Source organism: Meriones unguiculatus, chromosome 4 (genome assembly GCF_030254825.1).
Source record: "Meriones unguiculatus strain TT.TT164.6M chromosome 4, Bangor_MerUng_6.1, whole genome shotgun sequence".
NCBI lineage: Eukaryota > Metazoa > Chordata > Mammalia > Rodentia > Muridae > Meriones > Meriones unguiculatus.
This window is the reverse complement of record NC_083352.1, coordinates 96,735,256-96,761,776: the sequence shown is the minus strand read 5'-3', so window position 1 is coordinate 96,761,776 and position 26,521 is coordinate 96,735,256. Positions and strand designations below refer to the sequence as shown.

General features: G+C 50.5%; 3 protein-coding genes across 5 annotated transcripts in view; 2 read left to right on the top strand and 1 right to left on the bottom strand.

The window, feature by feature from the left end:
* The window catches only part of Myo1h (myosin IH), a 60,895-nt gene extending 59,548 nt beyond the window's left edge, over positions 1-1,347 (top strand). The window contains exon 32 of the mRNA XM_021634706.2: positions 331-1,347. Coding sequence (XP_021490381.2) covers positions 331-354 — 24 coding nt within the window. The 3' untranslated portion in view covers positions 355-1,347. The remainder of the gene's footprint in view (positions 1-330) is intronic.
* Kctd10 (potassium channel tetramerization domain containing 10) lies at positions 935-21,128 on the bottom strand. The gene is made up of 7 exons (XM_021634707.2): positions 21,002-21,128; positions 17,243-17,456; positions 9,783-9,952; positions 7,454-7,540; positions 6,871-6,923; positions 5,510-5,705; positions 935-3,346 (listed from the first exon to the last, which is right to left on the bottom strand). Exons 1-7 carry the CDS (start codon positions 21,002-21,004, stop codon positions 3,122-3,124), a joined length of 948 nt encoding a protein of 315 aa, XP_021490382.1. The 5' UTR covers positions 21,005-21,128; the 3' UTR covers positions 935-3,121.
* Positions 21,129-21,152: 24 nt separating this feature from the next.
* Positions 21,153-26,521, top strand: part of Ube3b (ubiquitin protein ligase E3B) — a 43,378-nt gene continuing 38,009 nt past the window's right edge. For 2 of the 3 annotated variants that reach the window (XM_021634685.2, XM_021634683.2), the window contains exons 1-2: positions 21,385-21,543; positions 24,225-24,306. The gene's annotated coding sequence lies outside the window, so the exon portion shown is untranslated. Of the gene's footprint in view, positions 21,206-21,384; positions 21,544-24,224; positions 24,307-26,521 lie in introns of those variants that run through there. The other variant, XM_021634684.2, reaches the window with a different exon arrangement.

The following is a 26,521-nucleotide window of genomic DNA, read 5'->3' as shown; positions in this document are numbered from 1 at the left end:
CAGCCCACTCTGGGGTTGCAGCAATCTGGGTGTGTTCTGGTGCTGCAGCAAGGAATCCATGAGATGCATCCTCTAGCTACACTTCAGTTTGTATCTTACCTATAGCTCACAAGGGTCTTTCACAGCACAATGGCCCCCAGGGACAAGTGAAGGGAAGGACTCTGGCCACGGTCCATCTTCGCCCATGCCTACCCAAGGCTGAAGGTGCTGCCGAGTCTCTGCACCACTTTCTAATCTGGCTAGTCCCTCAGGAGGTAGAGGGCTCCCAGGGGAAGCTGCTTCTTCCAGGGCAAAGGGCTCAGGCTCTAAAGCAGGTGTCCCTCTCCCCAGGTGTCAGCAGGAAAGAAGACCTGACAGAGGATGACCTTGCCTTCCACGGTCACTCTTTCTGCTCTGAGCGGAGCACTGAGCAAGAGGGGATTTGCTCCAGTTACCCACGCCCAAGGAAAGTGCCAGCAGCTCTTGGAAAATGGGTTGCACAGCAGAACCTATGCTGTGGCAAAGCCAGACCTCATCTTCTTGGGTGCCAGCTGGCACTGCATCCAGATGTTTCCTGGGAGCCAACCTGTAGTCATCCCCCCTGTCCACAGTAGAACCCAATCTAGGCACACAAAGAAGTCATCATGTGGGGGTGGGGGTCTCTGTACCTCTGAAGGGAATTTTGTTGAGACCCAATTTGAACTCTGCTGTAAATGATACTCACATGCTGCCGGGGACTGGGCTAGGCTCCCACATCCCAGAGGGTAAGTAGAGCCTGACCCAATCTGGTAACACCAGTTGATTCCTTGTTTTTTCACAAGCCCCTCAGCTTCCTTAGTGTTTCCGCCTACTGACAAATGACTGGACTTTGAAGTAGGATGTAGTGGCCTTGCTCTTTGTTGAATGTCAGTGGTCCTGCTGAGCCAGGTGTCCCGAAAAGACCAGGAGGCGGGTATGAGGAGAAGCACAGTTTAACGTTTATTTAACATGTGTCTGCAGACGCTTGTACAACAGTGAGCACTTCTAAAACTCCCAGCATTGTTTCATAGTGCACAGACAGGAAGGTTAGCGATGTGCTTAACGTGACCAGTGACTGGGTGGAGCCCTCTAGCCTGCACATACTTTGGGGGAGCGCCGAGGACCAGCAGCAGGTATGGGAGGCTGCACCTAAATGGGACCACAGCTTCCAGGGAGGTCCAACAGCCCATCTTCCACAGGAAGGCAACAGGAGGCTGTGCCAGGACTTGCTGGGGGTGTGGGCCCTAGTTGCCACAAACACTGAACTTGGTTACCATGAACAAAAAGCTATCCAATGTATTTTAACTGTGAGCCCTTCGTGTGCAGTAAAGCATCACTCTTCACACCAAACCCAAGGCCAGTGCCTCACTGAATGGTGACCTAGAAATGCTGACTACTGCGCTTCATGCTAGGCTACGGAACCTGAAAGCAAAGCTCTAGATTCAGACCCAGCCTCACCGACACTGCGTCAGGCCCTAGCTGGACAGAGTTGCCCGCAGTATCAGGCACCATGGAATGTTTGCTAGGCCTATCCCTGGGAGCAGAGGTGCAAAGCTACAGGCACACGGTTTGAGGAAAGAGGAAGGTAGAGAGAGCTGCCAAAACAGTAACCGTAAGGCGCAGAGGCCAAGGCAGGTCAGATTGTGCTGCCAAGCCATTCTGCACTTGATCATTTGAGCAGTGTATACAATGGCTTTTCCACTCCTACAGAGAACACCAGCACTCATTCGCTTTAAATTCCTAGAAAAGTTGAACCCACAGGGCAGGACTGACGTTTAAAACAAACAGTATAAAAACTTATGAAACATGATTTATAAGCTCCCTTTCTTGGCTCTTAATACAAAAGGTTCCCCACAGCATTGTTTAAAAAGCATCTATCCTGTATGTGGTTCCTCGATCCAGTCGGGACTGTTTGAATATTGTCAGATACAGGAGAAAAGTATACAACTGTCACATACAAAGTGAGCTGTAAAAACCGTCACAAAATATTAACTTTAAAACTTGTCAGATTACCCACATAATACCTTTGGTCTAAAAATTAGTAACAATTCCTTTGCCAAGCAGCCGAAATCCATCGCTACCGCACCCACCTTGTAACTAGTCTACACACAACCAACCCTGTCAGCCACGACTCCTGCACAGGCGCAGAGACTGGCAGTACCTGGCATGTCGTCCTCACCAGCGCCTGTGTCCACACTCACACGTCCCACCGCAGTCACACACATCCCCTGAACACATACAAGACCCAAAGGTATCTGCAGCCAACTCTGCTCGGCACAGAAATAAAACTGAAGGAGCTGCAGGGTTACAGCAGGGAAAGCCCTCAATCAGGCTGCAAGCTCCTAGCAGTGTCCCTTCCTGCTGCCACAGTGTCTGTGGCTGCACAATTCCTAACCAAAGAGCAAGGCACCAACATGACGACGAAAGGAAGCCATGCAGAAGGGAGCAGAGCTTTGAAGCAGCAGACTGGAGTGCTGGCTCCAAGGCAGTAAGATGCTTTCCTGGATGGGGTGCATCCAAAGGACAGGCGAGGGCACACCCCACTGCCAGGAGCTCCCTGCCTGCTGTGGGTCTGCTGCCCTGAGGGGCCCCAGAGATGCTGGACGCACACTCAGGGCCACTTCCACAAGCTGCAACTGTTGACCAATGAGCTCCCGTCACAAAACCGTGTACAGAGCAGACTCCCAGGAAAGAATGAGGCTGCCTGCTCGGAGCACACAGGGGCCAGGCTGCTCATGGACACCTTTTTGGCTGGCTGCCATACACAGTCCCTCAGAAGTGTCAAACTAAGCCCTTCAGGGAGTGTCACCTAAGAAGCCCTTATAGGTAGTCAACACCCATAAAAATAAATACTGCAACAAAGGCTCTCACATACACACCAATCTCATTCATACTCTCCCCCCAAGAGCCAAGAAAGCTGGGCTCCAGGCTCATAGACACAGCTTGTTCAGAAGGGGTGCACACCTAGGTCAACACAGAAGCAATCCACTTTGTCAAGAAATATAAAATAACCATCTGGCTTGTTACAAAAGTGTCTCCAGACTCCGGGAGGTGGGAGGTGCCCAGAAGCCGCAGGGTCTGAGGGGCAGGGGCAGAGGGGCGGAGGCAGCTTGTGCCTGCCTGCTCACTGGTGGAGGTGGGCCCGGTCATCTGGGCGCTTGATGTGGATCCTCCGCACGCGCTCAATCCGCTCTCGCTCCCGCTCTTCGTCCTCATCCAGGTGATGGGAGCGTCCAGCTGCCCCTCCTGTGGCCTCTAGGAGTGCATTGTCAGGTCCTCGGCCATCTTGGGCCTCATACAGCAAAATATTCAGGGTCTCCTCATAAATGCGGGCTTCAGGGAACTCAACCTGTATCCCCACAAAACACACAGCAGGGACATTAGCAGGCTGTACTCAACCAGCACCTCAGATATGCTAAATAGGCCCCTACGCTGACAATGACAGCATTGGAGGAGTCAACAGTGTCAGACTGCGACACTGTTTGTCCTCCATTTTATTACACTGCAGCCTCCAGCAGACTCATGGCTGCAACCAGAACCTGTTGTTACTCAGGTGATGCCTTCCTTTCTGGTGGAGGGCTGTGGTCTGAGCAGCTGGGATAAGCAAAGCCCCAGCTTTCTGGGCAAGTGAGACAGGGAACCCTGGTCAATGAAGGGGCTGTGAAAGAAGGAGCTTCAGAAGCTACCCATGAGTACCTGGAGCAGGATCTGCTCCTAAACCTCACGCACACCAGCAGGGAGACATTCCCCACCCACATAGACTGGCCACAGACAGCAGGGCTGAAGGCTGAAGGCCACTAGAACTCCAATGACAAGGCTGGGTGGAATGTGGGACCTAAATCCCAGAGATTTTTTTTTTTTTGCCAGCCAAACCAAAACATCATATTGGAGCCAGTGAGATGGCTCAGCAGGCAAAGGTGCCAAGCCTGCCAACCTGAGTTTACTTCCCAGGACCCACATGGACAGGGAAGAACCAGATCCCACAAACTACTCTTTGACCTTCATCCACATGCCATTGTGGAAGGGAGAGGAGACTGACAGACAGAATATTAAAAACAAAAAAGCAACAACAATAATAAACAGTTTCCTACGTATTAGACAAGACCCAGCATCCTGCACCAGATACTCAAAAAACAGGACATGGTTCTCAATTATTCGGAATTGTGAAGAAGCAAGAAAAATCTCAATTCCTGTGGGAAAGCTGAATCAACAGATGCCTGTCTGGGAGGATGCAAGACGCTGGAATCTGCTTGTGCGCCTTACTGGTCACTGTGGCTGTCTTGTTGTGAGTGACAGCTGCTTTCAGGTCTTCAGCCAGCTCAGGGCCAGGGAGGAGCAGGAGAGCATGAAGATGTTCATCACGAGGTGGTGGCCGTGGTGGTGGCCGTGGTGGCGGCCGTGGTGGTGGCCGTGATGCTGGCGGACATGCAGCACATGGCACTCATCAGGTGACTTCATCAGCCATCCACTAGAAAGGGCCTTGTTTCTTCTTGGTCTGCTTTTCTATCATCAGTGTTCTGCCAGCTCTGGGGTCCCATGAAAGCACATCTCCCAAAGTGGCAGGAGTGATTGATAGTGACCCCATCACGTGCTTGACGGACTACACACTGGTGACTAGAACCTTGATAATTTGCTCATGGCGGAATTAATGTAGACATCACTTAGTATGAGAATGAGATGCACAGCAAGCAGAAGGGGAGTGTGGGAAGGAGGGAGGCTGCCCTCCCTCTTCCTTAGTCCAAAAAAGGCAGGTAGGCAGGCCGAGAGAGAGAGGTACAGTTCTGACCAGCTATGTAGGACAGCTCAGCAAGGGTGATGTGGACACTAACTGGCTTGAGAGAACAATGCAAACATAAATCCAATACCCAGCTCAGTGAAGAAGCCAGGTGGCTTGGAAAGGTGACACATGGGAGACTACAGAGCTGCTCAGAGGTTAAGAGCATTGCTGTTCTTCCTGAACACCAGAGTTTGATCACCAGGATCCATGTAAGGTGATTCACAACTGTCTAACTCCAGGGGATCCGACTCACCTGGGCTCACACACACATACTCACAGGCAGATACATATACCTACACATAATTTTAAAAAGGAATGGTGTATGGGGCCTATGACAGTGGAAGACAGACCTAGGTCAGCAGAAAGAGGACGACAGAGGATGGACGGCCAAGGGTAGTCAAGGGCCAGCTTTGGAAGGCAGCTGTGTCCTCTGACCTGATCCTTGATGGGGCCATGCTTGCGGAGAGCACTGCTGCCCAGAGGATGACCACCCACTGGCAGCTTGGGTGCACATGGGTGCAAGAGCAAGAGTCTGCCTGGACTGCCCAGAGCTGGTGGTTGCATGGGCTTCTCTACTTGCCCAGTGTCAGGAGGAACCACCTCAGGTTGACGAGGCAGGCAGGGAGAGCATGTTAAAAGGCACCCCCCCCCTAGAGTTTGCTTTGGACAGGTAGGAAGAAATGCTGCAAACACCTCTGTTAACACGGTCCTCATCGCCACCTACACAGCGCTTACCTTGGTCTGCTTCTTCTCGGTGGCGTAGACGATGGAGGTACAACAGACTTCAGCGATTTTGCGGCCCTGGCCATAAAATGACCAGCAGCAGATTTCATCCCCGATGACGTCCTTGATGAACAGGACCCTCCCGTTAAAGCGCAGAGACAGTTTATCAAACAGTTCAATGTTTTTCAGCATATTGTCGTCAGAATTGCTATAAAAGAGCATTTGGTAAGGTGAGCGCAAGCTGGCGACAGCTGCTGACGTCTGCCCAGTGCTCCTGCACACGGGGACGTCTGGCTCCTATTCTGTATGACTACTTACAGTGAGCCCTTGAGAAAGGCACCGTAGTGTCTACTGCTCAAGAAAGAAGGAAGCCCAAAGACAATAGTTCGCTACCAAATCCCAAACTGCGGAAATGGCAGAGCTGGGTCTCAAGGCAGTTGTGGCCTGAAGGCTGTACCCCCAACCCACGGCTGCATGTCTGCCTACACAGGCCTCAGTAGAGTACTGAACGCAGGGCCTCTGGGCATAAGCTACTGAGCCCACCCTACCCCTTCCCCCGCCAAGCCACGTAAGGTACATGGCAGCAATGCCCGAGAAAGACGTCTGATCCTAGGTCAGCCTGTGGGTCTTTACTGAACTCACTAAATCCCTACATGCCTCAAGTTGCTCATTTACAGAGCATGTTCCTAAGAGCCAAAGGGTACTCTAGAAACATCTGCCACTTGCTGGTGGCACTGTTTAAGCAGTCCCCAGCATCTGAACCAGTCACAAATGGCCCAGCAGCCCACTCCTACTGTCTACCTAAGAGACAGGAACACCTACATCCACAAACACCTGAACGTCAGTGTTCACAGCGGCATTAATCGTAACAGCCAGAAGCTGCCAACAGCCCAAGTGGCCACGCTGATGAACGAATGAAACCTAGCTGATCCATACAATAAAAGAGCATTTTGCCATACAAGGTAATGACATACTGATGGTGCTACATGTACACGCACCCTGAAAACATTACATTAAGCGAAGGGATCAGTCACAGAATGCAGCATGTTCTATCACATGACATGTCTGAAACAGGAAAATCTACAGACACAGAAATGCAGATGAACAGCTGCCCGAGGCCAGCAATGGTGAGGGAGAGTGCTAGTGGGGTGAAAAAACGCCCTATACTAAAGAATCCTGGGGGCTGCACATCATAGGTTCGTTTCATCAGAACCACTCAGCCGTACAACATAAAATGGCGGGACTTCATGGCATGGTGAATTCCACCTCAAAGTACCCTATGCCGACCCACCTATCTACCCAGCTATGGTGCATGGGTGGTCCTCGTGAGAGGGGACAGAGCCTGGCCCGACTCTTCGGTGGCTGGCGCTCACCTGGTGTAGGAATATTTGTTGTTACTTCTATTGTACAGCAGTTTCACGGCCGGCTGTGGGGGTTAAAGGAGAGGACAGTGAGTAGTCATGAAGGTGCCATGCACAATGTCTTCCCAGAGGCTGAGGGCAGAGCTTACAGGAGGAGGGCTGCTGCATGCCCCAGGGGCAGGAGCAACATGAGAGATGGGGCTTCCCACTCAGAATAGCCTTTATCTCCAAAAATGGGCACTGTATACCACCCTTCTCCTGCCCCAAATATAGGCACACAGACCCCCCCACACTCACAGAACCCCCTCTCAACCCTCCAACAGGTACACACCGACCCCCCCACTCACCCCCATACATACAGACCCCCCACAGGTACACAAGGAACCCCCCCACTCACCCCTCAACAAATACACACAGACCCACACAGACCTCCTGCTGACACCCAAGAACTACACAGGTACACTCAGAGCCTCTTACTTCCACACACACTTACACAGGTATACACCTCCCCCAATGACACTCACACCCACACAGGTACACAGACACCCCCCCATATCCTCACACTCACACACAGCACCCCCAAGCCTTTGCACACCTTATTGGAAGCCGCTATGAGCCTCTGTTCTTCCTTGGAGGAGGTGATGACAGGAACCTTGCAGAAGGGCTCGTAAGTATCTTTGTTCTGCTGGGACAAAGCACGCTTTCAGCCCAGGGGGTCTGCCTAGCACAGGGCTGTCTATGCTGGCCAGCCAGGGAGCCAGGCCCTAATGAGGGGACACAGGACAGTCATGGCGAGGGAAGAGGACAGCTCTGCACCTGTTAGGTGAAGGGGTAAGACTAGGGAGGGATCTGCTCTCTGTGTGGGGCTGTGGTATGCCCGAATGTCCGGTAAATACAGGAACAACACAGCTCTCTCTGCCCAGGAAGCCATGCAAAACTCAACCCTCAATATGGCAGGTGATTGCACTAAACGCTCCTACAACTGCACCATTATGACAGCAGCAGGAAAGGAGAGAAAGGATGGGAGTGAGTCCTTCAACCACACCACCATGACAGCAGCGGAACAGAAAAGGAGAGAAAGGATGGGAGACGGGAAGTGAGAAGACAAATGGAGCCAAATGCTGAGCTGGTGAATGGACTGCAGCCAAGATGAGGAAAGAGACAGAGGCAAAGCCCACGTGAGGGGAGGAAAGAAGCCTATACAGTCCTCAGGGGACCATCACAGGCTAGAGGCACAGGGTGAGGGCCGAGGGTGGCCTCCCGTCAGCAAGCACTAGCCCCAGAGCCCTCTCACCCCACTGTCAATCAGAAGAAGGGCCTACATTCCTACACTGGGGCAGAGCAGAGGACAGAGATGTGTCACTATTCTGGACACCTTGCAAGTCCCCCAAGCCCGACCAGCCTCAGATGGGTGGTACCCAGCCATACTTGCACCCCACAGACAGAAAAGGTGCAGGGCTTCTTTGGTTTTTAATGAGTGCTGCTATGTAGCCTGAGCTGGCCTCCTGCCTCTGCCTCTGGAGTGCCCCGATTACAGGCGCCTCTGGCCGGCAGCAAAGGACTCCTTAGAGGGCAACATCTTCCCCTCAAGAGGCTTCCAGGTGAAAGTCAGTCTGTTATCAACCATGAAGGCCCGGACAGACAGGACTCCCAGCCCCACATATGCAGCTTTTCCTTGGGCCTCAACGGAAGCCAGGGGTCACTCAATTATGCTGGGAACCAACACAAAAAGTGAAGACTCAAGAGACAGAGTCACTCAAGAACAGACAGAACACTTCAGATGGAATTCGGGCAGCCAAGGACAGATGTGACGCTTTCTGAACAGGGGCAGCACAGCATGAGGACAAGGAAGCCAGGACCTGTCCCCACACAGAGGGGACACAGAGGATCTGATACATCTGGCAGTCCAGCAGAGGATGAACCCGGGGCTCAAGTGGAGATACTTAGGAATCAAACAAAATCCCCCAAGACACAAGACTGACAGCCATAGTGACAGTGACAGGGGTGATGATAAGGACAACGACAGGGTGAACTCCAACACGTTGTCTAACCCAAAGCTGTGATTAAACTCTTCTGGGAGGAGGAACACATAAGCTTGGTGAAGGAGGGAGGGACTATGTGAGGCGAAGTCTAATTTCTATCAGTCCAGTAGACCATGTCCAAAGCCGAGAGTATACAGAAGCACAGAGCCTGCCTGGGGAAGGGGGTATGGGAAGTGGGGAAGGCTATGTGGACAAGAGCCATCAATCATGTAGTGTTATTGTACTTCCTGAATGATGTTACTACAGAATGTCAATAAATGTAAGAGTAAATCCAGCGAAATTCTTAACATTTCCGATGGCTCACAGGTGGCGAGGCCAATACCTTGAATTCAGTGTTATGAATACTGTTTCTGCAAGGGCCATGGCTCAGGGGAGGTACAAACAGGGGCCTCATACACAAATCATGACCCTACCACAGCACAAAAGGACCTTCTGATGCTCCAAAGTACAGCTACTGACTACGACTACGTTTGTTTTGTGGGTTTGGTTCTCACTGGGCCTGCTGCGGCACAAATGAAGAGTGAAGGGAGGGTATCTAGAGACGTCTCGGGACTTCCAACAGTGACGAAGGGCTGCGATCTGCATGAGATGACCCCGGGCACAATATAAAAAAGCTCAGAGTGCCAGGCGGCTCGTGCTGTGTAGGGCAAAATGGAGTGCCACTTTGTCTAAGCATCCCTTAGACAACAGCATCCCAGATGGGATGGTGCAGATGACGTCCTAATGACAGGGCAATGGCTTCCCAACTGCTGCAGCAGGTCCCAGGCTCTCTCTACAGAATGTCTCCCAGTGTCTACATGAGGCAGGGCCCATTTTGCAGGGGGTAAAGGGAGGTGGCAAATAGGTTTGGTATGCTCCATATGGGGAAGAAGGGGTGCGTACTTGTAGGGCCACCTGGCACTCTTCCAACAGGCCCTGCACCAGGTAGTACTTGGCCTCCGCTAGCAGCTCCTCAATCTCCCGGCGGCTCTCAGGCAAGGGCACAGACCCATCTCGAAGGTAGTTGAGTATCGTCCCAAAGTGCTTCCCACAGCGGTCAATGAGGATCCAGCCTGCAGGGGGCCGACAGGGAAATTAGTCATGTGGCACCTTTCAGGGGAGGCAAGCACCACGGCGGGGCACAAGCCTACCGACTCCTGCGGTCGTCAACCCCCTCGCAACTCCAAGGCCTCTAAAGCCTGAAACTGCTCTGGAGACCCCTGCAAATACCCAAGAAACCAAAAGCCCGGTTTGTGCTCTGCGCACAGCCATCTACTTGCCAGCAGCAGGGCCAATTGCCAAACATCCCTGACTGGGCAGCAGAGACGAGCCATGACTTCTCACAGCAAGCACTTATGGGCTAGCAACAGGACCACAGACTGCCATCAGAGGGCTCGGTCACCAGAGAAGGTGAACCAGTTCTCACTGGATATAGAGAATGTCCTGCCTACTGGCCCGCACCAGGTACGGGGGCAAGAGGCGGGGGCAAGAGGCAAGAAAACTACCCCTTCAGCTTATCAGTGTCCTCTCCAATGGTCACTTACTCACTCCTCCTCCACCCAAGTCCACTGGTTTTTAAAATTCCTCTCCTGAAATGTGACATCTCTGGAAGGCGGTCAGGAGTAGCCAGGCCTGGAGCCTGGCAACAAAGAAGCACCGAAGAGGGAGAAAGGGGTGAAGCCCGGTGATTTCTCCTGAGAGCACCGGAAGCTCTCAGAAGCAGTCAGGGTGGGGTGGGAGGCTGGTTAAGATGGCTGAGCAGTTAAGAACACTGACTGCTCATCTCCAGGACCTGGGTTCAATTCCCAGCACCCACATGGTGGCTCACACCCATCTGTACCTCCAGTCTCAGAGCACTGATACTCTCTTCTGACCTCCGTGGGTGCAGTGCACTCAGGCGGTGCAGACACACTCAGGTTAACATCCATACACATAAAAATAAATCTCAAATAAAAAAAAAAAAAAGAAAGAAAGCAGTCAGCTGGAATAAGCTAGACCACACAGTGACTCCAGGCAAGGGCACTTGACCATGCCTCCTGACTCAGCTCCTGGAAGAAACACAGAGGTATAAGCAGGACGTGGGCTCCCACCGCCTTCCCCTCTGCCCTCTGTTGGGAGAAGGAACATACATCTCTACTCCTGACCCCACTGTGTCCTGCCCAGGATTCTCAGACCTGTGAGCCCCGAGCCAGGGAGAGAAGACAACAGAAGTACCTTTTTCGTATGTCAAGTCACACACCTGGCCAGCTCCTTCTGTCTCCCATATCCAGGCCTCTCCTAATTTTGGTGTTGCCTGCGATCTCTTGTACACTGACAAGACCATCCCCATGTTTCTCCCCAGGGCCTCCTTAGACTGCTGTGCCTGCACCTTTCACTAAGGGATGGGTCTCTCCAAGACCTTCAGTGGGAAAGAAAATCACTGTGTTTCCTGCGTGGAGCAGGGAGATGGGGCCCAATCTGTGAACACAGGGCAGATGCGGGCTGGAAAGGTGAACCCTCTACAGTGACCCCCCGGTGCCATCTGTCCCTCTTTCTGAGAAAACAAGACGCATACTTACTATTGTACAGAGCCCACAGCAAACAGCCTGTGCATGCAGCTGGGTGCTCCGCACTAGTGGCTGGCTACAAAGTGCCCCCCCTTCTCCCATGTGCAGCCTCTACCTGATTCAGTAAAAGTGGCCAAGAAAGTGGGTCTAGGGCTTCCTGGACTCTAGCATTCCAGGCAAGGACAGAAATTCAAATCCTCCTGTCAATTCTAATTTTAAAATGATGGTAAACCAATTTAAAAAGCAAACAGTTCTCAACCCATCAAAAGGCAAATTAAACATGTATATGTATATGGGCTGAATTCAGTCTACATGCATTGGGTCTAAAGGTTCCCATTCCCTAGACCAAACGCTGACACCATATGGAATAAAGTATTACCTCCTCATCTGCTCTTCTAGGGAGGATCATTCCCTGCATTTCCAGATAGAGTCCCTAAAATGCTTGGTGGCATTCCAAAGGGGAGGGGAGCAGGGTTCAGCCACTAATAATAAAGACCCTTGCGCTTCCAGACAAACAGCAGCCAATGTTAAACTTAGCTGACTGCAAAGAGCCTGCCTGTGTCCTGCCTTCCATACGTGATCAGTTCGAGCTGCTGGGGAAAGGCCGAGAGCCCCCAAATCCATTACCCCAGTGACAGCCCAGAGTTTCCATAAATGAATAGGCGGACTGAGACACTGGGCTCCAGCTCAAGAATGTCAGGAAATGCTTGTGGGAAGGCAAAGTTGAACAAATAAGGGCAAAGGAGCCAGGCGCACTCCCCATGAGGTTTCAATTAGCATTCTGACTTGAAATATTTTGGTTGCTTTCAAAGCAGGAATCTATCTCTCACAGCAGCTTAACCGCCTGCATGGAGAACTTCAAACAGTCAAGAAGCTGCCTCAGAGCAGACAGCATGAGGAAAGCTTCCAGGGTCATCAGGACAGTAGGATGGGCAGTGCAGCCCAGAGGCTCTGACTGAGTTCCAGGATGTCTCAGCGCCTACCACAGTGGTGACAAGCAGAGGCCACTGTCAGAATCCCAGCTCTGTCACCTGCCTGCTCCACACCTCAGTACTCCCCCTTACTTCAGACCACATGGAATGCGCAGTGCTGGCACACAGGTGGGTAGACAGAAAGCACAGAGCCCGGCAATGGCCTCTTGGCAGCACTCGCAGTTAACTACAGGTATGTGACAACGAGCACAGCACCTCATTGCTGCTGGAGAAGAGAGCAAGCACCAGAACCCAGAGACAAGTCAGTGTGGCTTTCAGGGTACCAAAGCAGAGGGCTGCTCTATGGGGTGTGGATGAGGGACGCTGGGGCACAGACTACTGGGCTCCCTCCTCCTTCCCCCTCTCTTCTTTAGGAAGCCTTTCTTCCCCACAGGCGGTATTTACAACTCCAAACCTGTCTCCACAGGCACTGACCTACTTGTTACAAATTCAAATTCCAGAGCCTGAGCCTCAGGGCAGGATCTGGAAGGCAGAGTCTGTTCAGGGACCCAGGTTGTGACAACCCAAAACATCTTTGCTAAATGTCCCTGAGGTAAAAAACAACAACAATGCTTATCTGAGAACAGCTGAGGCAGATCAAGGAACTGTGGATGGGGCTAAAGAACATGAGTCCTATCTAGCAAGTGACAGTTCCCAGGCTCTAGTCCCAGGACTGGAAGAGAGGAGAGCAGGGAAGAGGAAAAAGGGAGGAGGGAAGGGAGAAAGGAGGCAGAGACCTAAAGCAATGCATAAATATAGAGGCACCGGAAGAAAGCTGAGGTAAGTCAGACTGGGAGTTTTCTATAAACAGAACCATAAGGAAACAGAATCCAGATCATGTGCTTCTACAGAGTGGCCAGGATTATAAAAGAAAATAAAGAAATTGTAAATTAGATGCAGTCAGGCAGCTAAAAGAAGAAACCCAAACCAATTACTATAAAACGGATGCACAACACATCAGAATTAGGAAATGCAAAATGAAACAGACACTGGACCCGAACAGCACCTTGGCAACAGTTAAAAGATTCAATAGTGCCCAGTATTGGCCCAGGTCCAGACCACTGTGAGGCATATGAACATAGCCACCTGAGAGGAAGCTCTGGAAATATCCAGCACAGTGGAAGATACCATCTCCAACAGTTTCTGGGAACAAACTAGGGAGGGACAGGCAAGAAAGGGGTGAGTGCTTACTCTTGCCCACATCCCCATGGGAGCCAATGATCCTAACACTGGGAACTGGAAACATTTGTAGGGCCATCACCCGACAAGCTCCATCGCTGCAGTACGTGCCTAGAAGGGATTACTCTACCATAGGGGAATATATGATTAGGGGAGCTAGTCATGACTTAAAAGCATAATGCTAAATGAACAACAACGAAAAGAACACCAAATACTGTTTGAAGCCATGCAAACAAAACACTGGTCAGCAATCTCCACAGCAGTGGTAAACATAACAGCCACGAAAATGCAACTCCCGACCCTGGCTGCATACCGGATTTGCCTGGGGAGCTTACCGTGCCAAAGGCTTGCCTCACACCTGGTTGCCTGCACCAGGAACCCAGGCAAAAGCTTTGCAGTCCTTGGATGAGCAGTCTGAGTTGCACCTAGGACTAACCCCAAGTCAGACTAACAGTTGCCACAAAAAAGGAGGGAGGCAAGCAGACAAGGTACAGGCAGGGCACACTGTGCTAGTCTCCGTGGCTTTCTCAGAGGATGTGCGGGTAATAAAATGACTGCTTCAGCCTGGTCTCTCCACTCCCTAATTCTGAATGCATTAGTCAGAGACCTGAAGCCATGGGGGTGGGGGCAGGGACAGTGCTGGGTCCAAGCTTCAGTAACAAAGCACTGCAGGCCAGCCTAAAGAGGAGTAGGAGATGGGGAGAACGGAGTCCCAGGCTGGCCTTGAATGCCTCCCCCACCCCTGGTTTTTTGAGACAGGGTTTCTCTGTGTAGCCTTGGCTGTCCTTTGTAGAACAGTCTGGCCTCAAAGTCATAGAGAGTGCTGGGATTGTGGGTATGTGCCACCACAACCAGCTTTCTATGCTGTGCTGGGGACTGAACCTGCTTTGAGCATGCTGGGCAGGCACTCTACCCTCTGAGCCACACCCAAGCATCAGATTCCAATTCTTACTGCAAGGGCTGCTGCACAAACCCTCTGGGCCATAGAAGATGGTGACGAGGGCTCAAAGGAAAACTCTAGCATGGCCAGAACTCAACTTTTCAGAAGTCAGGGGAAGCCCACTCCCTGTCACTGTGTCCTCTCAGAAAAGGCAGCCCTAGGGCGCAGTTCCTAACCACAAGCACATCCACTCCTGAGGGGCAAGATGGTGCTCCTCCCCCCACCCCAATGGAGGCAGGCTCCCATCAGGCTGTCTGCAGGCTCTTCCATCTCTGCACCTCTCTGTAATGCCTGCTGGCTCGGTTAGCAAAGTACCAGCACTGACCATGTGGCTCTCCAGCATATTAACAACCCTGTCAAGTAGCATGAGATGAGGATCAAAGAGAGCCACTCACTCAACGTCACAATTGTAGTTTTGTGAGGCAAAACTGACACCATGCCTGACGCAAAGAAGAGGCTCCATAAAAGTCAGCTGTGATCTTGCCCTGTGGCAGAGCCAGGACTCAAGCCCAGAGGTGCTTCCCACATCGATGGTCTTCTTTATTTGGGAATTGTGTGCACGCGGTGCAGCACTCAGGCTAGTGGCAGTGACAAAAGGACACTCCCAGCATCCTGAACAGAGGCCTCTTCTCAAGCTACTCTCTCAGCCATGCTCTTGGGATGTCTAGCAACACAGCACTTAAACTACGAGGACTCAAAATCTTCTCTTGTCATGGGAAGCCCTACTCTGGCTCTCTCTCAGCCACTGCTCTTGACATTTCTTAAAGGCAGTGTCCTTGTGTTGTGTCTGCGTGATAATATGCCTGTGGGGGTTTACAGAAGCCAGAAGGCATCAGATCCCCTGGAGCTGAACTTACAGGCAGCTGTGAGCTGTCTGACACAGATGCTGGGAATCAACTTCAGTCCTTCATAAGAATCAAGCCATGTGTTCAGTGTTGTGGATACAAACATATTTTTGTTTTGGTCTCAGGTATGGGATGTGGGACAGATTCAGATGGTCCACAACAGTAGACCATTTGCCTCTTGCGGGCTCTGAGAGTTCTTTGCCAGCTGCAGATAATTTAAATCTGAGGACTCTAGAGAGAATAAATGCCAGAGCTCAGATAGTATGAAAATCAGAGGAAGAACAATTCTGCTCCTGCTTCCCCCTTGCTGCTCCTGGTTGCTACTGTGAAACAAGAAATTGGAGGTTTCCTGAAACAAGGATTCGACTGGCTCCAAGGAACCTGATGACCCTAACCAGTATAAAGCAGCTAAGAACTGCGTCGCCTTCTCCCACTAACCCTTTTTGTCTCCTACCTGTTGTTGGGGTGTTGGAAAGGATTGGGATGGAGTAGGAAGAAAAAGTACGCCAATAGTCCAGCCCTGGCATTTCTGTTTACAGCAAGTGTCACTTCACCAGGCAGTGATGGGGTCCCCAAAATAAGGGTGATTCTTTAAGATATAAGCAACCTCTTCCTATTTGTACCTAAGCATGCTCCTGGGGCAGTTTGTAGGCCATGGGTCAGGCTATCCAGTGTTCTCTTCTAGAGTAACAGGATGGCTCTACCTGGCAAGGGTGATAGGTGAGCTCAGAACACCTAGCCTGACAGCCAGGCCTCCATGGGGCTGCTGAAGGGCTCTGGTACCAAACCAGTGGCCAACCCACCAAGGGATCTGGTTTGGATAAAGGGCCCATGCCTGATCACAGCGTAAGAACTAGAGAACGCAGGGCCAGTAACTTTACCTCCTTTTCTAGCCCTAAAGCTCTGGAAACAAACAAAACAACAACAAAAACACATTTAACCACTTCCATAGTCAAAGGACAAGGCTGAGGATGAAATGAAACAAGAGCCATGAACTGCTGGACTGAGAGCTCCAAGAAGGGCTGGAGGCCTGGGGGCTGATGGGTACAAGTGACATGTCTGGCATGTTGGTGACAACACTTCCCCAGATGCTGGGCTATCCAGTTAGCATGGGACAAAGGTTGCCCTTAGCATGTGTCTACAACAGGAGTAGGCCAGCTGGTCAACAGACACTGCCCAGCTGAATGACGAGGGCTGTAAGCCCTGTGTGGTTTGCAATATGGCCTCAGGCCACTCAGGTGACAGCTTTCTTCAGGAAGTGTCCCTAGCCTCTTGGAGCCGCTCTTCCAGAACCTTGCCAAGACGCAACAGGGAGGACGAAATCGCACATGGATCCTGGGTTCTCAGATAGCATCTATTTCCTTCTGCAGCTGGGGTGCCATTGTCTTGATTTCCACAAACACTCTGCAGTATGGGTGTGACGCAGCAAAGGGCGCCTCCCCTCATAAAACACTGTTCTCTCAATCTGAGCACAGAGTGGCAATGGGGCTCTGACTCCACTTAGCTGTAAGAGAATTAGCAAGGGAAGCTACCTGCCCCCCCTTCCCCCCCCCCCCCCCGTTTTACAGAAGCAAGCTGAGGCCTGGAACAGTAAGAAGCTTGCTCAGAGTCACACAGCAGAGCTGATCGGTCAAGACCACGAGTCCTTATCTACACAGGCGGCTCCTACTCACAGTATGGTCTCAGCCAGTGCCACTTCCTCAGGAAGCCCTCCCTTACCACACCCCCAGACTAAGTCTAGTGTCCCTAAGACTCTCAGGACTTCCTGCAATCAACTGTATGTACAACCGCCCTTGAACGCTGGACTTCTGAACAGACAGGAGCCCTCAGAAATGCTGGCATGTTTGTGGCACTCAGCACAGCGACTGGCAGGCGCACTCACCTTCGCTGTCAGTGAGCACTTCCATGCGCCCGCTGAACATGGCCTTCAGCATGGTGTCCTGCTTGGTGAGCGTCTGCATGGTGGTATAGTAGAGGGCTCCCCCCACGTTCAGCTTCACGTACTTGGAGCTGGGACTGGCGCCCTTGAAGGAAGTGGTGCGGGTAGCTGCTGCTGGCACCGCTGAGCTCACCACGCTTTCTCCTGACATCTCTTCCTGCCAGTGAGAAGACAAGGTCAGCACACCAGGCCCGCTCCACTCTTCTCAACCTCAGGCTGGATTCATATCCACATTGTTTGGCCATGTATACACTGCACTTAACACTTCCAATATTGGTAACTCAAGAGCTCAGAGAAAAAAAACCCAGTTTCTACTTTCTCTTAAAATCAGAGGCCAACTGGGCCAGGAGGGCAAACGGTGGCTGCTGGAGGACTGACTGCCCCAAAGGAGAGGAGTGCACCCCTCAGTCCATTCCAGTCCATACCTAGTCTCGCAGGCCAACCCTGCCTGCTGTCCCTGGAGGCATGGGCTTGTCTCTAAACCTGTGTTTTGTGATATCCTCCATCCATATCAACACCTGGACTGCATGACAAGGCAGCCAAGCAGACCATCTTTCAAATGAATTCCAGACTATCGTGCTTTGTGAGTTTGGCAAGATCCGTACTCCCGCTCCTAGCACTTCCTCTGGGGAAGAGTGATCCTGAGCACAGGCAACAGCCAGATGAGAAAGCAAGTTCACAAAAGGGGTCGATTTCCTGCCCTAAGGTCACCAGACAGCAAGATCCTACGGTCCAGAAGGTGTACTTAAAGCAGGGTTAGCACCAGTCCTTTTGTCCATCCATTTCTGGAGCCTGTGATGTCCAGGTGTGGGCTGCATCTGCTCTCTCTGGGGCAAGAACTGACGGAGAAAAAAGCAGCCCCAACAGACACCATGGGCTGCCAGCACCGCAAGGCCCTGGACAATGCCGCAGAACTCCACCCTCCCATGAAGCCACTCTGGGGCCATGCTGCCACAGAAGAAAAAAAAAAACAAGACCACTCCACCATCACATCTGAGCACACAGAGGCCACGAACAGTATCCAAATACAAAAGGACCAGCCACACACTACCCCAGGGCAAAGTGCATCCCTGCTGCTGTTTTGCTGCTTGCTGGTCCTGGTGTCCTATTTTCAGATGAGAATCACCAGGCCCAAGCATGGAATTAGCTGCCTGCTGACAGCACCTCAAACATTGCAGCGCCACTTCTCTGAACACTCCTGCTCCTCTTCCTATCTCCCACTTCCTCAGTACAGCCTGGAGGTAACCCAGGCATCTTGGGCACAGCTGTGTTCCTTTTATCTTTATCTTTTGGCTAGAGGACACTGACAGCACAAAACTTCAAGCTACCTGAAAGAAGATACTTCCTATTTTTATCAGATTTTCTACAGTAAATGCTTATTTAGTCATAATCGGCAAAATGTACATCTTTTTTAAAAATAGGTAGGAGACAAACAAAAACAACTCGTTACAGCAGAGACAGTGAGCAAACCATAAGACATAGGATTCAAGATTACCCAATTTTTCTGTCCTCTCTACCTCTGACCCCCCAACACTCAAGGGTGAAGGGAAATCACTGTTGGGGAACTTATGACCTGGCCACACACTAGAACCCAAGAGGAACTTTAAAAAGATAGTAATGCCTAGATCTTACAGAAATTCTGACGCTATCACCCTTCTGGGTGTGACCCAGGGATTTTTTTTTTCCCCAGCTGGTTCTAATGTGCAGCTAAAATGACAAGCCTCTATTCTAAAAGGCTCAGTATTCCTTAATTCAGCTATAATTAGCTCTATGGTCTTGAAGAAGCTAACTATCCTCTCTGCTGGCCCAGTGAAATCCTGACCCCCACCCAAAACCAAGCCTCATCAATAAAAGTCTCACTTCACAGCTTCAGATCAGAAGGCAGGAAGCAGCCATCTACAGCTTGAAAAGATTTTTTAAAAAAAATCAGCCAAAAGAAAAGTGTTGACAAATAAGACAGGGAAAAACAAACAAACAAACAAACAAACAAGCAAAACACCATCAAAATACCAAAGCCCTGCACATTCTCTCCTGTGAGCTCAGGATCAAGCAAACCTGGACTGCAGTCTCAGGCCATCACTTTCTGTGTCATATTCACAAGAGCTACTGAACCGAAGCCTCAGTTTCCTAACTTGTAAAACAAGACTGTTAAAGCCATTATCTCCCTAATACTGCCTTCCCCCACATACCCCTAAAGAAAATATAAAGCATGAGCCACCTAGTCCTCTCTAGGTTTCCCTTCTACTCCTGAACCTCCTAAAGACCAGGTGTTTTCAGCCGGGGCTACTAGAGTCACCTGTGCTTGAAAAACACTGGTGCCAACCTAGGCTAGACCCCAAACCAGCAGTGCCGCTGCCAGTAACTTGGGTTTAAAAACAAAACAAAACAAAACAAAACAAAACAAAAAGATTCAGGTGATTTGGATGCTAAGTAAGATCAGATGATTAGCTTATCTGATAGCCTCAGGGATCTGGGTGAAGAGGTGCTATGATCCCCAGCTAAGATATACTAAGGTATCTGCTACAATAGAGCTCCATCTAAGGCAGTTCCCCCCAATTCCGAGAACCTGACCCACTGCCACTCTCCTGCTCACGAGAATTCTCTCAACAGTCTAGTGAGGATGTTGTCCCTCCTGCTTGACAGGAAAGAAAGCTAAGAATTAGAATTGTGTAGGTGCTCCAGTTTCAAACGCCTCCATCTCATAGCCCAAATCACTAATGACCTACTGGAAAAGGACACTGATGAGCACAGATTATCTGGTTAGGGTTGAAAACCTGGCAGCTTTTTAACATGTTCCCAGGTCATGCTGCTGGGACATAACCAGTGGAGAGCTACTGGCCGTGTTGGCCTTCTTCTCCCAGTGTTCTTTATTTTACCCAAAACAGATGATCAAACCCAAATACAGGTGAGTCATCCGTCTTCAGTTTGGGATTGATCTTCTAGGGAAGCAAGGTGGCAAACAAGGTGGACCTGGGTTGAACTTTGCCCATCCCCACCCAAGGACAAAGAACCATTCAAGGAACAGACCCTTGAGAATCTCAAGTAAACGGAAACCGCCCCACAGCCCAGACAGCAAGAGGAGACATCCTGAGATCCCGAGGTGTAGTCACCTAGGGCCTCAACAGAAGCGACTAGGCAGGGTACCCCGGTGTCACTTGAGGCGAGACTCTTGTGGTCAAGATAGCCTCCCGGCCTCAGGCACCTGGCATCCTTCCCCAGAATTCAGTCACTAGGTCATCTCGCTCCAGACCGTGGTTTCAGAGGAACGTGGAAGCCCGTTCCTCTCTTGCCTGGAACCCAATCACTCAAGTCACAGCCTCCAAAACGCCAAACGCTCTGTTCCAAGGATTCCCGCTCGCCCCTCTCCACAAGCCCTGGAATCCTCATTTTCCTCCCGGAGCGTCTATTTCGACGCCGTCTCTTTGTTCTAACAATCTTTCAAGTCGCATCGCCAGTCTGAGCCCGTCCACTCGCCGCCCGGTGCATCTCCCCAAGTCTAAACGCCCCTTCCTAGGCTCCCCAGTTCTTCATCCAAAGCCTTTCCCCGGCCCCGACCTCGGCCGCACGCGCTACCCAGAGCTCCTCCGCTATCGCGTCCACCGCCCACCGCGCCTGGTCCAGCGGGTCCCTGACCCTTGGGCTCGCCTCCGCCCGCCGCCCTCGCCCGGCCCGAAGACCCCCGACGACAGCCACCGCCCTGACCATGAAAAGTCGGAGGACGCCGGAGTCTCCAAATCCGGACTGAGAGGCAGGAAACACCCAGCTCACTCAAGGCAGGGGCGGAGGCGGGGCCGGGGCGGGCACTTCCGTTGTCCACACCCCACTTCCGTCCCGTAGAGGGACGCACTTTAAAGTGTCCCCTGTAGCCCGAGATGGGGAATCATCCTCTCAACTGCTCCCTCTCGGGTGGGTTCCACCTCCCCTTAGCTGAGTCAGACTTGTATCCCACTTCTGGATGTTTCTCCCTTTCGGCTGCCAAGGAAGAGGACAGGATGAAGAGAGTTTTGTTTTTTGATTTTTTTTTTTCCTGGCCAAAGAAACTGTGCGGAACTGTTGTTTCCCGGAACTGGTTAATTGCTTCCAGGCGGAGTTCGGAGCACAACACCCGGGGCAAGATGGCGGCCGGGCTTCGGCCGCTGCCCCGGGTCTGGCCGAACTCGGGGTTATCAGGCTGAGGCGGCGGCAGCTGCGGCCGGGACCCCGAGCGCGGGGCCCTCGAACGGATAAAGATCTCCGTCCAGCGGGTAGCGAGTGGGAACAAGATGATCGATTCTCTGGGTGGCGGGGCCAGTGACCGAGGGAGGTTGTCTTGGGGCCGAGTCTTGGCTTAGTGAAGTCGGAGAGGGTGGTTTTGGGGACTGACTTTCCGGCTCAGGGATATCTCCGTGGCCCCCTTCCATCGACTTTCGCGTTGAGGCAACTGGCCTTACCAGCCAACTGTTTCTGGACGAGACGGACTTGTTATTGTGGTTGTTTATGTTGGTGTCAATGAAAGGCGTTGGACCTTAGAATCACCCTAAGTGGAATTCGAGTCCTGTACGTTCGCTGTGTAACCTTGGGTGAATCAGTCATAGGTCTGACCCTCAGTTTCCGTCTTTGTAAACGGAGTAATTAGATTGCTTCACAGACGTTATTTTATAGTACGTTTTAGTGTGGTTCCTGACAGCTTGGTCGTATTTTGACTCCAGCCTAGCACAAGGGAGCCTGGCATTCTTGACTTTTCTTTGTTGTGCCATTCTCTCTGTGTGGGAATCCTGAACCTTATCCTTTGGCTTGTCAGGAAGTGATTTCTTTGGGGTCCATATTCAGGAACCCGGAGGACACTGGCAAGTGCCTATCTGCATTTCATTTCCCCATCTGGAGAGACTGTAGCTTTCTGTGAGAAATATCTTGGACTGCAAATGGTTTCTTTAAGCTCTCTTTTCTATTCTTGAGTTTTTAAAATTGCCGTGTGGTAGTCTAATAGGATAGAGCCTGATACAAAGGAAGGCCTAGATAAATATGTCTACAGTGTCTGTTATGTGGTCTGCCCTTAAGTGGTGGCCATTAGCCTGTAAACATAGCTACTTCTACCATGTAGGAAAATCGCTTAGTAGTTTATTTATTTTACTTCATGGTCTCGACTCTTGTGCAGTTTTGGTGCTTTCTCAGCCAGAATAGATTGGTTTTAAGCAGGTTGCCTGAAGCGTAGAGGTAATGCAGAGTCTGAGTCTTGTCTGTTAGCCTTGAAAAGTTGGCTCTGCTGCCAACTAACTGTATAATCCAGACTAAGGCAAGAACTGATCTTCTCATAGTATTGCTGCCCTTATTAGATGAGACGCTTAGAGGACACTTGGCTTATTTTCCCTTCCAGGTGCTCTGGATTCTTAACAACTTACTCTTTCCCAATCTTTCTGCGTATGTAACTCTTACTTCCCTAACCCGATTATAAGCTTTGTAGGGACAGTATAGTAAGGCTTCCTTAGATGTGCCGAACTTCCAAATGCCAGTTATTAATATTTTCCTATTTATTTCTAATCTCAACACTACAGTGAATAAATTAAGGTTAAGAATGGCACTTCTTGCCTTGGCATGGTTGCACACCCCTTTAATCCCAGCACTTGGGAGGTAGAGGCAGGTGGATTCCTGAGTTCCAGAACAGCTTTGTGTATAGAGTGAGTTCCAGGCCAGCCAGGGCTACACAGAAAAACCCTGTCTCAAAAAAAAAAAAAAAAAAGAATGGCAAATGTCCAAGCAATCCTTTGACAACCCTAAGATTGAGTATTGTTATTATCCTCAAGAAACAGGGACCCAGACTACTTAAGTAACAGTGAAATGAGCGGTAGAATCTGGACAAAAACGGCTGAGGGTCGTTTTCTTTGACCTGAGGCCTTTCTTGTTACATCTTTGCTCTTGTTTCTCTGTGGGTTTTGGGGTGGGGGGGATGAGAACTTAATACTCAGTTGTGGGTCTTAGTTGATTCATGATCCATGCAAGTGGAAAAAGTACAGAAGAAAATGAAGAAACCCACAAAGCTCTTATGCAATGCAAATAGAAGCCAATATATAAGATTTTTGATGGGGATAATCCCGAGAAAGGGATCAAATCCCGAGAGGTCCTCAGGGAGAAGTGAAACCTTTGAGGTAGTCAAAAATGCCAGTTACACTTTGCACAAAGTCATTTGTTTCTCCACTGGGAGGAGGTCTCTCTCTTTCTGCTCCTCTGTCTTGCCTACTACAGGAGACATCTTCAGTCTTTGTTTAAAGATTTATTTTTTAACTTTAGGTGCATGAGTTTTCTTTATGCATACATACATGTACATCCACCATGTTTATGACTGGTACCCATGACCAGAAAGAGGGCGCTGGATCCTCTAGAGCAATGGGTGCTAGAAACTTGAACCCTGATCTCTGCAAGAAGAGCTGGCCGTCTGGCAGGCAGCCATTTTTTGTTTTTTCCATTTCTAAGACATAAACCCTTTTTCAGAGCATTGAAAAAAATGTGATGGGTAATCATCTTTTACCTTGCGTCACCTCTTGGAGTTACTTTGAGGTAGAGTGTAATTAGAGGAGACGTAAGAGTGTAAGAGCTGTGTGTGTGTGTGTGTGTGTTTTAAGTAATTTATATTTTATGTGAATTGGTATTCTGCCTGCATGGATGTCTGTGTGAGGGTGTTGAATTTTTTTTTTTAATTTATTTTTATTTTTTGTTTTTTTCAGACAGGGCTTCTCAGGGCAGCCTTGACTGTCCTGGATTCACTTTGTAGACCAGGCTGGCCTTGAACTCACAGTGATCCATTGGCTTCTGCCTCCTGAGTTCTGGGATCAAAGGCGCACACCACCACGTCCAGCTCCTAGATGGGTTTAAAAACCACAGTGTCTGACTCAGCAACATTACAATGCCATGACTACAAAACAGTACTAATTCTGAATCTTTCTTTTGCCAGAAACCCAACTCCTCTGAAGCCAGAAGCTGCACGAGGTCACTGATGGTCACCTAGCATCTCTGCTGCACAGGCAGGTCCTCAGGTGAGCTCTCCAGACCCTGCGGAAAGAGGGAGCAGCTAGGAACAGCTGCCTCTCTCAGCTCAGCTTCCCCCCTATCCTGTGGCTAACAGCCTATGCTGCGCTGGTTCAGGAGGTGTTGATGGGACTGGCTGGGAGTGGAGCTTTGTGATAGTGTGTTTGGCTGGCATGCATAAAACAACCGTTATCTTGAGCATTGCTGACCATAGGCCAGTCAGTATGTCGGCAGATCCCTGGGTGTGGTCTCACAGGTATGAGTCAGGTGGGAAGGGGCTACAGAGGTCCCTCGGTGTGCTCATGTGACAGAAGTCTGGTTCCACCTTCTGTTCTACATGTGTTTTGAAGTGGCTGGTGCATCAAATGAATTAACCTGATAAAAGATGCTTTTCCAGAAATCTGGATTTGAGCATGATTCATGTTAATGGTTCAGTCACCTGGGCTGATGGTAGTGTGTTTGGGGCTGGGCCTTTTGATCTCAGCACTCAGGAGACAGAGACAGGTGGAGCACCACAACTTTGAGGCTAGCCTACTGTACTAAGTGAGCTTCAGGACAGCCAGGGCTACACAGAGAAAGTGTGTCTTAGGAAAAAAAAAAAAAGGCAAGAAGGAGGAAAAGAAGAAGTTGTCACCAGTTAGAAGTCTCAGTGGACCACTGCTGTTTACATTTGGCTGTTAGTCAAAGCCACCCATTTGGGGCAAAAATAGTAGATTTCTGTACTGGTCACTGTTCATGTCTGCCCTGCACAGCACCTGTCAGTGAGGAGGAACAGTTTTCCTACACCACCAGGCTGCGGAGTAAGTGATATGGAATGTCCCCTGTCCAGATTAAATGGGCTGCCTTGTCAGCTGGGAACATGCTTGGTGGAACATGCCTTTGGCGTACAGGCACGAGATCTAAAGTTCAGATCCCCAGAGCCCGTCTGTGCTGGGCAGGTGTGGCACCCATCTGTAATCTCAGCACTTCACTGGCGGAAATGGGGTCCCTGAGGCCACTTGAGAATCTGTAGACAGCGGATTTGTAAACTCTGGGTTCAGTGAAAAGCTGTAAATCAACTGGGGAGCGATGGAGGAGACATGACATCACCTGCAGTCTTCTGTGTGCATGTGCACACACTCAACATACGCACAAGTGAAAACCAAATCAAAACATACTCACAGGCAAAAACCAAGTCAAAACACACACACACAAGCAGAAAACAAACAAAAACCATGGCTTCTTGAAAAGAAGGAAGATGGCTCAGTGGCTGCCCAGCCTGACTTGAGTTTGATCCCTGAAGCCTGCTTAGTGGAAGGAGACTACTGACACCTGCATGTTTTCCTCTGTCCCCCACACATTCCATATACTCGCACATGTACTCGTGTGTGCATGCACACACACACACATGCTCACACAAAATAAAAGCATCTTTTAAAAAGGTTTCTCTTTGTAGTTTAGGTATCTGAGTGTGTTGCGTGCATGTGTGCGCATTGTGAGTGTGCAGTGCCCCAGGGCCAGAGGATGGCATCGGGTCTCTGTAACTGGAGTGACAGGTGGTTGTGAGCTACCGTGGCTGCTGGAAACTGAATCTGGATCTTCAGCGAGAGCAGCAAGTGCTCTTAACCCAGGAGACAGCTCTCTGGCCCCAGTAAATGTAAAGACAGACCTTGGTGTGCCGAGGTGGCTCAGTGGTAGAGGGGCAGACTCTGGTAGAGGTGTAGCTGGCTCGGGTAGACGTCTGATTTTGAGCTCCAAAACCTGTGGAAAGAAAATTGACCCCTCACATTGTTTGCTGATCTTCACACCTGCTCCATGACACAGTTGTCCACAGTAACACACACACACTAACACGCGCTTAATACACCACACATACACACACTAACAACACACACACTAACTTTTTAATTACGAGCACCGTGGCACAGCAGGCTGCGCAGCCTGGCAGTCTGAGTTCCATCCCCAGGCCTCACAGGTGTGACGGGCATCACTGTGGCACTGGTATGTGTGTGTATACATGTACACATGCTCAAATAAAATCTAATTAAACATTTTTAGATAATAATATAAAAAAAAATTAGCCATGTGTGGTGGTGCACACCTGTAATCCCAGCGCTGGGGAGGCAGAGGCAGGTGGATCTCTATGAGGTCGAGGCCAGCCTGGTCTACAAAGAGTTCAGGACAGTCAAGGCTACACAGAGAAACCCTGTCTTTTTTTTTTTTTTTTTTTTTTTTTACCATGTA

What these genes read in the sequence shown, in the direction of transcription:
- Kctd10 (XM_021634707.2), bottom strand. An exon ending in AGTGCCAGGTGGCCCTACAA is followed by an intron (nt 7,541 to 9,782) that starts GTACGCACCCCT and finishes TTGTCCCAGCAG; the next exon opens with AACAAAGATACTTACGAGCC. An exon ending in CCGAGAAGAAGCAGACCAAG is followed by an intron (nt 3,347 to 5,509) that starts GTAAGCGCTGTG and finishes GTGGGGATACAG; the next exon opens with GTTGAGTTCCCTGAAGCCCG.